General features: G+C 37.1%; 1 protein-coding gene across 15 annotated transcripts in view; it reads right to left on the bottom strand.

The window, feature by feature from the left end:
* Window positions 1-13290, bottom strand: part of ZNF644 (zinc finger protein 644) — a 139797-nt gene that overhangs the window by 73055 nt on the left and 53452 nt on the right. For 5 of the 15 annotated variants that reach the window (XR_008958783.1, XM_048220192.2, XM_057310482.1 and 2 more), the window contains exon 2: window positions 11190-11269. The exons of the other annotated variants lie outside the window; for them this stretch is intronic. Coding sequence is in view for 4 of the 5 variants with exons in the window: in XM_048220192.2 (XP_048076149.1) it covers window positions 11190-11236 (47 nt within the window). In the remaining variant the exon portion in view is untranslated. The remainder of the gene's footprint in view (window positions 1-11189; window positions 11270-13290) is intronic. 15 annotated transcript variants of the gene reach the window in all.

Below are 13290 nucleotides of genomic sequence, written 5' to 3'. Positions count from 1 at the left end.
GCTTTGATAATGCTCTATATAAAAACCTCTGGGTACCAAATAAAAGGAGGTTTGAGAAATACTTCCTTGCCATGGCAGCAAAGAAAACAATATGGAAAGGCTATATAGTTTTAGTTCACTGAAAAACTCAAGGCAAGATTCCATTGTCTTGTCTCTCACTTTGCCTTCTATCCCTCCATACCTACTTTCCCTTCTTTCATACCCCCTCATTCCATTTCCCAGTTTTAGAATTAAAATTCAGAAATGAAAAGGTTGTCAACAGTGCCAGGTATGATCCTTGAATTTAGAAAGTAAAGCCACATATTTACTGACAAAGGCTTACTTTGATTTAGTAAGACTGGCTTTGTTAAGTATGTTACATGGCCAACATTTTCAGTGAGCTGAATGAATTAAATCTACAGTGCAAAGATTTTGAAGAAATTAGATTTACAGCATATACACAATATATAAACACTGATAATTATTTTCACTCATGATAAGAAATCCAAATGCCATCTTAAAGATGCCAGTTTTTCAAAATTCTCTTAGGAAATATACAAAGAAAAAAGTCTAAAAGCCATGACCAAATATATAGAGAGCACTATACAACAAGAAACTGACATTCTTACTTTAAATATAAATAGGTTTTCTTATTTCAAAACATAAATAGAACATTTATAAAATCTGACTATATATTGTAATAGCCACAGAGAAATTTCCAATAGAGATAGAAATCATGTAGACCACATTCTCTGGTCACCATGCAACAAAACTAAAAATTAGGTACAATTAAAGAGTTTATTAACATGTCAATTACATCTCAATAAAACTGGGGGGAAAGAGTATCTACTAAAACAAAACAAACAAAGAGTTAGTGAGCTAGAAGAAGGTCAGAATAAAGTGTCTAAGAATGAAGAAAGGAGACACAAAAAGAAAACAGAGAAAGGAATAGAGCCAAAAGATGATACAATAAAAAAGATCTACCATATACTTAATGGGAATCCCAGAAGTAAAGGAGAGAAAATTGGACACACACAATCCTTGAAAAGATAATGGCTGAGAATATTCTAAAACTTCGGGTGCCTGGGTGCCTCAGTCGTTAAGCATCTGCCTTCAGCTCAGGTCTTGATCCCAGCGTTCTGGGATCGAGCCCCGCATCAGGCTCCCTGCTCAGTGGGGAAGCTTGCTTCTCCCTTTCCCACTCCCCCTGCTTGTGTTCCCTTTCTCGCTGCCTCTGTCAAATAAATAAATAAAATCTTAAAAAAAAAAAAAAAAAAAAGAATTTTCTAAAACTTGACCAAACACATCAAGCCACAGCTTCTGGAAGCACCAGGAACTCTAAGATGGATATATAAAAGAAAAATATACCTAAATACATCACAGTAAAAGTGATAACATTGCAAAACAATGAGAAAATCTTAAAAGTTGCTGCAGAAAAAAACAACAACAACATATAAAGAGATAATAATTAGCCTGGGGTGGGGGGGGGGGGAGCAGCTAGCTCCTAAAGTCTAAGCACTAATCTGATGCCTTCAGCTAAATCATACTGTTTTCCTGTTGAACATAAAATATCTCACAGAATAATCACTTCAGACAAGGTCACTGTGTAACACAAAGTACCAAACATGCTTTTCTCTCACTGAGCTAACTGCTACCTCCTTTACCAATTATAAGCTGGGATACCAGTTTCAGTCTACCCTCCCTATTAGTTAAAATTCATTTATTAAAATGGTAAACCTAAGATGAATGAAAACAAAACACAACATACCAAGACATGAATGTAGCAAAAGCAGTACGCAGAAGAAAATTTATAGCTATAAATGCCTACATTTAAAAAAGATTACAAGGGGTGGCTCAGTCAGTTAAGCATGTGACTCTTGATTTCAGCTCAAGTCATGATCTCAGGGTTGTGAAATCAAGCCCCGTGTTGGGCTCCACGCCCAGCATGGAGCCTGCTTAAGATTCTCTCTCTCTCTCTCTGCCCCTCATCCCATGTTCGTGTGCTCTCTCTAAAAAAAAAAAAAGAGATATTAAATCTATAACCTAATTTTATACCTTAAGGGACAAGAAAAAAAAAAAAAAAACTAAACCCAAAACCAGAAGGAAGGAATTAATAAATATTAGGGGACAGGTAAAATATAAAAATAGAATAAAACAAATCAAAAGTTGGTTCTTTTAAAAGATCAACAAAACTGACAAAGAAATTAAGAAAAAAAAGAGAAGATGCAAATAATTAAAATCAGAAACAAAGGGAGGGACTGCTACAGACCTTAGAGAAATTAAAAGGACTGTAATGGAATACCATGAACAATTAGACACCAACAAATTAGATAATCTAGATGAAAAGGACAAATTCCTGGAAACACAAATCTGATTCAAGAATAAATAGAAAATTTGAACAGATCTATAACAGGTAAAGAGACTGAATCAGTAATCAAAAACCTCCCCAAAAGTTAAAAGTCCAGGATCAGATTGTTTCACTAATAAATTCTATCATTTAGAGAATTAACACCATTCCTTCACAAACTTCTAAAAATGGAAGAGGAAACACAACACATTTTATAAAGCCAACATTACCCTAAAACCAAAGCCAGACAAAGATACTTTAAAGAAAATTACAGCCCCTTACGAACACAAATGTAAAAATCTCAACAAAATACTACCCAACTAAATCCAACATTAAAGGGGTTACCTATTATAGCCAAGTGGGATTTATTCCAGGAATGCAAAGATGGTTCAAAAGAAGAAAAGCAATCAATGTAATACATCATATTAATAGAACAAAGGGAAAAAAATACATGATCACTTCAGCAGACACAGAAAGAATACCTGATAATCCAACACTGTTTTCATGACAAAACACTGAGCAAACCGGGAAAAGAAGGGAATTTCAGTAAAAGGCATCCATGAAAAACCCAGAGCTAACATCCTCATCAATGGTTAAAACTTGGTTAAAAACCAAGCTTTCACACTCTAAGATCAGTAAAAGACTGCCTGCTTTTCACCACTGCTATTCAACACTGTAACTGGAAGTTCTAGCCACAGCAATTACACAAGAAAAATAAATAAAAAGCATCCAAATTAGAAAAGAAGAAATAGAACTATCTCGACATGATTTTATGTATTTTGAAAACATCATAGACTACACACACATACACACAAATCCTATAAAGATAATATACGAACTCAGCATAATTGCAAGTATAAGATCAAAACACAAAAATCAGTTGTGTTTCTCTATGCCAGCAATGAATGATCCAAAAGAAAATTAAGAAAATTTCATCTATAAAAGCATCCAAAATAAAATACCTAATAAAAATGTAACCAAGGAGGTAAAAGGCTTATACACTTAAAATGACAAAACACTGATGAAAGAAATTAAAGAAGGTATAAATAAATGGAAAAGACAACCCATGTTCATGGATTTGAAGATGAAATATTGTTAAGATGACAAAACTTCCCAAAGTGAAGTAATCTATAGTGTAATTTCTATGAAAATTCTAAGAACCTTTGTTTACAGAAACGGATAAGCTAATCCTCAAATTCATATGGAACTGCAAGGGCTCTGAAGAACAAAAGCAATATTGAAAAGAAATAAAGTAGGAATACTCACCCTGATTTAAAAACTTACTAGAAAGCTATAGTAATCAGGTGTGGTACTGGCATAATGGGAGACCTAGAGACCACTGGAAAAGATTTGGGACTCTTTGAGAAATTTATTGAGAAATATTGAGAAATAAACCCAAACATCTGTGGCCAAATGATTTTTAACAAAGGTGCCAAGACCATTCAATGGGGGAAAGAATAGTCTTTTCAACAAATGGTGCTACGACAAATGAACAACATAGGCAAAATAATGAAGCTGGACCCCTGCCTCATATCACATACAGAAACTAAATCAAAATGGATCAACACTATATATATATAATAGCTGAAACAGTAAAGCTCTTTGAAGAAGGCGTATGGATGAATCTTTACGATGTTGTATTTGGCAATAAGTTCTTAGATTTGACACCAAAAGCATGATGAACAAAAGAAAAAATAGATAATTTGGACTTATCAAAGTAAAAAAGTTTCTTCATCAAAGAGCATTATGGAGATGTATCTGATAAGGGTTTAGTATTCAGAATGTATTAACAGTTGGACAACAAAAACATAACCCAATTTAAAAAATGGACAAAGGCTCAGCTGAGAACATGGAAGATGACAAAGGAGGACCCTAAGCTCCCCTTGTCCCATGGACACAACCAGATAATACCCACATCAGTGTAAATAACTCAGAAAATGACCCAAAGACTGGTAGAGCAGAATGTCCACAGCTAAATGTAGAGAAGAGGGTAGGAAGGGTGGAGACATAGTAGGGGCCAAACTGACCAATGGGACTGTCTGCAGGACAGAGGGATGCTGTAGGCACAAAGAAGGGAGATGAACAGACCGCCTGCCAGGCACCCCAGGCATAGGGGACCTGCACTGGGAAGATGAATCCCCATAACATTTGGCTTTGAAAACCAGAGGGACTGGAACTTTAAAAATCAGCAGGCTGGGTGAGAGGAAACTGAGTCCTTCCCTTCAAGAGACAGCACTACAAACAGCCCTGATGAGATACAACATAGAAGCAGCAGTCTGAAAAACACCTGGGGTATATACAGGAGGGAGATTGGTTTACTAATCCCAGAGCATGCACTGGAGGGGTCAGGATCTTTGGAAGACTTCAACAGAAGAGCTAGCAGGTATCACTTCCCTCCCATACCCTCCAGCCTAGATACAAGGATACCTGTGGGAACCAGTACAGCACAAACACTCTCTATCTAGCTTTCTAACAGGGTTCCCCACCCCCACGCTCTTCTGCAGATTCGGTCCCCCCATCCCAGCCTGGACAAAAGTTTTCCTGGGCAGCTACAGGTCCCCTCTTGCAACAGACTGGCAGAGACCTTGCTGGCACCCTGTACCCTGTCCCCATGCTCTACTGCAGATCCAGAGGAGTCCATCCAAAGCAGTGCCACAAGGGTGGCAGTGTGCAAGCAGCCCTGACAAGGACAAGCACAACTCCAAAATGACTCATGCCCCAGGTAGAGGGAATAATTTACCACACACACCTGTCCAACTATGGCCCTAGTAGTGGGATGGGGCACACATTTGGTCTGACTGCAGGCCCTGCCCACCAACAAAAGCTTCTCAGGGGTGACAAAGAGAAAGTGTCCTGCAGATCAGTGCTACCACAGCTCTGGCAAACACCTGATCTGACTCAACTCAAGCCCAAGGAGGCTCAGACTGGCCCACTAACACCACAGGGACCAAACCCCAGCCACAACAGGCAAAGAGCCATTGCAGATGACTGGACTGAAGGCAAATGTGGTTCAGCCACAACAGTAGGAAAAAAGCAACACACACACAAGACACTCCTGAAATGCCAAGTTCTGGTGAACTGGGGACATTGCACTGCAGGGCACTACAGGACCTCTTCTTCATAAGGCCACTATTTTTAAGAGCAGGAGAAATAGATGATTTTCCTAACACACAGAAACAGAGAGTTAGCCAAAATGAGAAGAAAGAGGACTATGTCCAAAATGAAAAAACAGGACAAAATCACAGCAAGAGAGCTAAATGAAATGGAGATAAGTAATAAGCATGATAGAGAATTTAAAGTAATGGTCATAAAGATACTCATTGGACTTGAGAAATGAGTGGAGGGCCTCAGTGAGATCCTCAACAAAAAGACAGAAAACACAAAACCAATCAGAGATGAAGAACTCAATAACTGAAATTAAAAACACACTAGAGGGAATAGTAGACTAAAAGAAGTGGAAGAATGGATCAGCAATCTGAAGGATGGAATAATGGAAAGTAATCAGGCTGAAAAGGAGAAAAAATAATAAAAAATTAAAAAAAATAAAAAATGAGAATAGATTGAGGGAACTCAGTAACACCAAGTGTAGTAATAGTCACATTATAGGGATCCCAGAAGGAGAAAGAGAGAAAAGGGGGCAGAAAAATATTTGAAGAAATATATTTCCCTGAATCTGGGGAAGGAAACAGAAATCCATATCCAGGAGGCACAGAAAGCCCCCAATAAAAGCAACTCAAGGAGGCGCACACAAAGGCACATAGTAATTAAAATGGCAAAAAGTGATAAAAGAGAATTTAAAAAATAGCAAGAGAAAGGAAAACAGTTATACACAAGGGAAACCACATAAAGCTATCAGTGGATTTTTCAGCAGAAACTTTGCAGGCCAGAAGGGAGTGCTCTATCTCAAATAAATAAAATCTTTTCTAAAAAATTTTTAAAAATGAAAATGAAAACAATGAGATACCACTTCACACCCATCAGAATAGTTTTAATTAAAAAAAAAAAAAAAGAAAAGCATGAAAAATAACAAGTGTTGATGAGAATATGGAGAAACAGAGACCCTCGTCCACTGCTGGTGAGAACGTAAAATGGTGCATCCACTGTGGAAAACCAGTTTGGTGTGTCTTAAAAATAGGTAACAGAAAATTACCTTTCGACCCAGCTACTCAACTCCTAGATACATATAAGGAGAAATGAAAACTTATGTACACACAGTAACTGGTACATGAATGTTTACAGAATCATTATTCATAATAGCCAAAAAAGGAAACAAAGTACATGCTACAACCTGGATGAACCTTGAAAACATTATGCTAAATGAAAGAAGTCAGACATGAAGGTCACATATTAACATGATTCCTTTTGTGTGAAATATCCAGATTAGGCAAATCCAAAAAGACAAAAAGTAAAGTGTATCAGGTGATAGTGGAAGGAGGAAATAGGAAATAATTACATAGCTGTAAGAGTGTCAAAACAGTTTGAAACAAGAGAGCTGGTGGTTCCATAATATTATGAATATACTAAATAACAATGAGTTGTACATCTAAAATGATTAATTGTATGCTACATGAATTTTACCTCAATTAAACAAAAGATGGCAATATTAAAATGCTCCCATGTTCTGACAGCAACCAATTTGCAGCAAACTTCTACTTCCTTATATCCTCTAAAACTACTCGACCAAAGTCCAAATCCTGTAATAGGATTTTTCTAATACCCTCTTAAAAAAACACCTGAAGGGGGGCGCCTGGGTGGCTCAGTCGTTAAGCGTCTGCCTTCCGCTCAGGGCGTGATCCTGGTGTTCTGGGATCGAGCCCCACATCAGGCTCCTCTGCTGGGAGCCTGCTTCTTCCTCTCCTGCTCCCCCTGCTTGTGGTCCCTCTCTCGCTGGCTGTCTCTCTCTCTATGTCAAATAAATAAATAGAATCTTAAAAAAAAAAAACAAAACAAAACACCTGAAGTTTCCGTATAAATACACGCAGACTCCCTCACTGCAACAAGTATAAAAAAAATTGTAAGTGTTCTTGCTGGTCTTTTTGGCTGGAAGGCATTGACAAAACTAACAACTAATCTCTCAAGAGAAATAACAGAAGCTAGGGGCACCTGGGTGGCTCAGTACATTAAGCGTCTGCCTTCAGCTCAGGTCACGATCCCGGGGTCCAAGATTGAGCCCTACATCAGGCTCCCGGCTCAGCAGGGAGTCTGCTTCTCCCTCTTCCCCCTGCTCATGTCTCTCTTTGTCTTTGTCTCTCTCTCAAATAAATAAATAAAGTCTTAAAAAAAAAAAAGAAAAGAAAGAACAAGACGCCAGAAATTAAGGGAAAACATCATAGTTAGAAGAAAACAACTGCTTACCCAGAATTCTAACCAGTAAAAACTATCATTCAAAAATGAAGGTGAAATACAGAACATGATGAGACAACAAATATGGACAATTTCTCAGCACAGGTACTCTTCAAAAAAAGGAAGTGATCACAAATGGAGAACTGAAGATGCAAGAAAGAATAAAAAGTGATAAAATCTGAACTATATGGGGTGCCTGGGTGGCTTCAATTAGGCGTCCAACTCTTGATTTTGGCTCAGGTCATGACCTTAGGGTCCTGGGATCGAGGTCCAATGTTGGGATCCCTGCTCAGTGGGGAGTCTGCTTGTCTCCCTCTCTCTCTGCCCCTCCCCACACTCCTATTCTCTCTCTAAAATAAATAAAGATTTTTTTCTTTTAAAGGTAACTATGTGGGTAAATCTAAAATAATGAGATAAAACAATGATGATGTCTTATGGGGCTTAAAATACACATGGAGTTAAAAATAGTGATGAGTATTACAGAAAATAGGGCAAAGGGGAGAGAATTAATGGAATTAAAAGTGTTTTAATTGTCTGGAAAATATAAAATAACTTAATTAGACTCTTATAGGTCAAAGATGCATGTTGTAATCTCTATGGCAGCAGTTCCCAAAAGTGTGATCTGCAGACCTCTGGGCTGGGGGGGGTGGTCCCTGAGACCCTACCAGGGGATCTTTAGAATTGTAACTATTTTCATAATAACACAAAGACCTGATCTGCCTTTTTCACTCCCATTCTCTCAAAACTATACAATGGAGTTGTTCATAGTCTACGTGACTCATGATATTCCAACAGATTAAAGCAGAAGCAGGTTTAAGAATCCAGCTGTTTTCTACTAAGCTAGATATTACAGAGATCTGCAAAAATGTGAAACTACTCTTTCCACTAAGTTTTGTTTTAGAAAGTATATTCTTCACAAAATATTTATGTTAACATTTACTGGGAAACTCTTCCCACAAACAATAAATTATCTAACCCAAAATGTCAACTATCCAAGGATGAGAAACACTGATATAACCAAATAAACAAAGTTCTTTTTAAGAATTTAAATGGGTCTTGAGAATGCAGAATTTGAGATTCCTGACCTAAATAAATGAAAGGTTAATATGACATTCATGGACTGGAAGACAATACCATAAAGATGTCAACTCTATCTCAAATTAATGAATAAATTCAATTTTTGTAAAACTGACAATGTGGCTACAAAATTTATATGGAAGTACAAAGAATCAAAAAGAACAAGGCAGGGGTGCCTGGGTGGCTCAGTCGTTAAACATCTGCCTTTGTCTCAGGGCGTGATCCCCGGGGTCCTGTGATCGAGCCACATCGGGCTCCCTGCTCCGCTGGGAGCCTGCTTCTTCCTCTCCCACTCCCCCTGCCTGTGTTCCCTCTCTCGCTGGCTGTGTCTCTCTCTGTCAAATAAATAAATAAAATCTTGAGAAAAAAAAAAAAGAACAAGGTAGAAAGTTTTGCCTTATTGAATGTAAAGAACTGCTATAATGACATATAAATTAAAACAGCATGGTTTAAAAAAAAAAACCCAGCATGGTTTTGGTGTAAGGGTAGATAAAGTAAACCAATGGAAAAAAAACAGAGTCTAAAAGCAGACCCACGTATATATGGTCACTTGATTTATATGCAAAGGTGATCCTGTCGACCAGGGGGGAGACAATCTTTTCAATAAATGGTGCTTCATACCATACATATCCCTAAGGAACAAAAAAAAAAAAAAAAAAAGAAAAAAAAAGAAAAAGAAAAAGTGACCACTACACTTTACATTAATACAGTTGACCCTTGAACAACATGGGTTTGAACTACTCAGGTCCACTTACACATGGATTTTTTTCAGTAAAACAGTACAGTACTATAAATATTATTTTTCTTATGTTCTTCTTAACATTTTTTCTCTAGCTTAATTTACCGTAAGAATACAGTATATAGTACATATAACATGGAAAATATGCGTTAATTGACTGTTTATGTTGTCAGTAAGGCTTCCAATCAACAGTAGACTATCAGTAGCTAAATTTTTTGGGAGTCGAAAGTTATATATTGATTTTCGACTACGCAGGGGTCAGTGCCCCAACCCCCATGCTGTTCAAGGGTCAAGTGTATACACAATCAGTTCTAGGTAGAAAGTAAAACTAAACGAATAAACAATATGCAAAAATAATATAAATAATCAGTTCTAGGCAGAAAGCAAAAAGCAGAATAATAAAGTCTCTTGGACAGAGTCTTAAAACCTCAGCACTAGTGACACTCTGGGTTAGGCAGCTGTTTTGTGCGTTATAGAATGTTTAGCATTCCGGGCACTGTAGGATGTTTACAAGAATCCCTAGCCAACCCACTAGATTCTGCCAGGAGTACTCCACTCACTTAGTTGTGAAAACTAAAAATGTCTCTGAACATTACCAAATTTCCTGCACAGGGATGGAAGGTGTGGGGTGAGGGAAGGGAGAATTGCCTCTAGGTAAGAACCATTGTTCTAGAAGATAACATAAGAGAGATATTCATCTCCTTGGAGCAGGGAAAGACCGCTTAAACAGGATACAAGCAGCATTGACTATAAAGGAAAACAATGATAAACTGAACCACATTAAAATTATGACCTTCCTTTCATCAAAAATAGTAATAGTAGTGTAAAAATCAAGCCAAAGTGGGATATATTTTTATAACAAATTTAACTCAACAAAGGTTTTGTATCTTGCACATATAAAAACTCCTAAAAACAAAAAGCCATAAACACCAATAGGAAAAAAGGGGCTCATATCCATAAAGTATGTAACTCCTATAAATTAGGAATACAGAAAGTTCAATAATAATAATTAATAAAAGTGGGGGGAAAGAAGAGACTTCGCAAAAGAGGATATATGAACAGCTAAAGTATTTATGAAAAGGTACACTCTTATTTGGAATCAGGGAAATACATCTTCCAGAAGGACTAAAATAAAGAGGTTATTAATACCAAGTGCTGGTGAAAATACAGAGTAACACGAACCCTCATATTCTATTGATGGGATAGGTACAATCGTATTGAAAACAATTCTTGTATTATCTTCTAAATTTGAACACATATACACCAACGACCCAGCAATTCTACTCCTGGTATCTACACAACATAAATATTGTACATGTGCCTCGAGAAACACATACAAGAATGTTATGACAGTATTATTCAATCCAAATGTCCAAAAATAAAAAGACAGTGATAAAATACTACAAGTGAGCTACGACTACATCTGAAAACATCCATGAACCTCCCAAACCTAATGTTAAGCAAAATAAGCAGAGACAAAATAATGCTACTATATAATTCCATTTATATAAAAGTACAAAAGTAGGTCTTAAAAAACATATTCTTTGAAGTGGCCTCAATGGCTGCTCCAAGGAAATAAGAAAGAGAGAGTGACTGGGAAAGGAAACATAGGGGGTTTCTGGGTTGCTGACAGTATTCTATTTCTTGATCTGTGGTAGTCATGGGGTGTTTACTTTGTGGTGATTCACTGAGCTGTATACTTACACTTTGTGCACTTTCCTGTATGTATTACATCTGAATTTTAAAGACATGGATCGCGATCTTTTATATGCTGTACATGCAACCTAGAATACAATAATTACAAATGCTTTAGCTATTATGATATTAGATATCAACTTTTTAGGAGTAAAATTCATGTCTGGGACATAATAACTTCCCATATTTTACACTTCTGGATCCTTTCTCTATTTAAATGAAACAAATAAAATGTCTTAAAAAGGACTGCCTGAGTTTTCAGTATGCTGCAGAAAGACATAAACACATTTATATATTCTATTTTCCTATATGTTTAATTTGCCTTGATCACCCAAAAAGAAAAATCCAATTTCTTAGCTTTATATACACATCTTGGAAAATTGTAACATTAAAGAAAAGTTGAAGATGTTTGTTTCTAATATTAAAAATATTGTTTCTGACACTTAGAGACAAAGAAGATTAAGGCAGAATATAAATGATGCCTGAACTAAAAAGATATTTCTATCAAAAATTGGAATGCTTCCCTCCCTACCAAACTAAGCTTTGGTTTATATTTTTATATTCCATATAGCATTTAATACAACTCAAGTTTACAACACCAATTATTATTTTGTTTACAAAATAAGAATCAAATATTTATAATACTAAATTGCTTAATATCAAATTGATCCCCTCTGAATTTAATCATTTATGTAGAACAGCAGTTAACAGCAGACAATCTGATTCATTTTTAAGCCAAGCAGTGCCACCAAGTGGTGGCAAATTTTTTCCTTAACACACCACTCTGAAGCAACAGAAAAAGTTTTACGGAAATATAATATTGAAATGGAATAAAAACCAATCTGACAATAAATTTTAAGTAGCTAAGTTTGTGAAATATTTGGTACAAAAGTTTAAAAACAAAACTAAACAAAAAGGTCAATCTTTTTGGAAAACATCTGTATTACCCTGAAGAACCTATAGTTTCAAAGTTAATCTTTCTTAGAAAGCAAACAACTATGAATATAATGCTGCAGTGTTTACTTTTTGTTGCTTGTCTTTTAATTTCAGGTTTTCTTAAAAGACTTAAATTGCTTTAGAAATTAGTAAAACACACACAGTTAAAGACCTGAAGGGGTTTTTAAAATTTTATTTATTTATTTGAGGGGGGAGGGGCAAAGGGAGAGAGAATTCCAAGCAGACTCTCTACTGAGCACAGACCCTGACCTGTGGCTCAATCCCACACGACCCCAAGACCATGACCTAAGCTGAAACCAAGACTCAGAGGCTTAATGAGCCATACCCTCAATGAGGCACCCCTCAACCTAAAGGCTTTATAAAAGTATTACCCTCATTAAGTATAGGGAAACAGTGAGAAGAGTTGTAAAGGATCTGTTCCAGGCCTCTCCTTGGCTTATTGATCATCTTCCTATGTCTCTTCTGTCTTCCCTCCATATGCATGTCTGTGTCCAAACATCCCTTTTTTTAATAAGGACATCAGTTAGTTATAAGTGGATCTGCCCCATCCTCCCTAATGACCTACCTTTAACTTGATTACCTTTGTTAAATACTCTATCTCCAAATAAGGTTTACTCTAAGGTACTCCGAGGTACCTACTTCAGGTCCTACTCTGGGCAGCGGGGGTGAATTCAGGGTTGGGGAAGGTGGTACAACAATTCAAGCAGTAACACTAATCTTCTGTATTATTGATGACTGTATTTTCTTATTTAAAAAGACAAAATATCAGGCGCCTGAGGGGGTGCGTGGGTGGTTCAATCAGTTAAGCATCTGCTTAAGGCTCAGGTCATGATCCCAAGGTCCTGGGATTGAGCTCCACATCATCAGGCTCTCTGCTCAATGGGGAGCCTGCTTCTCCCTCTCCCTCTGCCTGCCACTCCTCCTGCTTGTGCGTGCGTGTTCTGTCAAATAAATAAATAAAATCTTAAAAAAAAAAAGGGGGGGGTGCCTGAGTGGCTCAGTCGGTTGAGCAAATGCCTTTAGCTCAGGTCATGATCTCAAGAGCCTGGGATCAAACCCCACATCGGTCTCCCTGCCCGGTGGGGAGTCTGCCTCTATCTCTGCCCCTCCCCCCACTCATGCTCTCTCCCTCATTCTCTCAAATAAATAAAGT

Source organism: Ursus arctos, unplaced genomic scaffold, assembly GCF_023065955.2.
Source record: "Ursus arctos isolate Adak ecotype North America unplaced genomic scaffold, UrsArc2.0 scaffold_12, whole genome shotgun sequence".
NCBI lineage: Eukaryota > Metazoa > Chordata > Mammalia > Carnivora > Ursidae > Ursus > Ursus arctos.
This window is presented reverse-complemented; position numbering and strand designations above follow the sequence as displayed.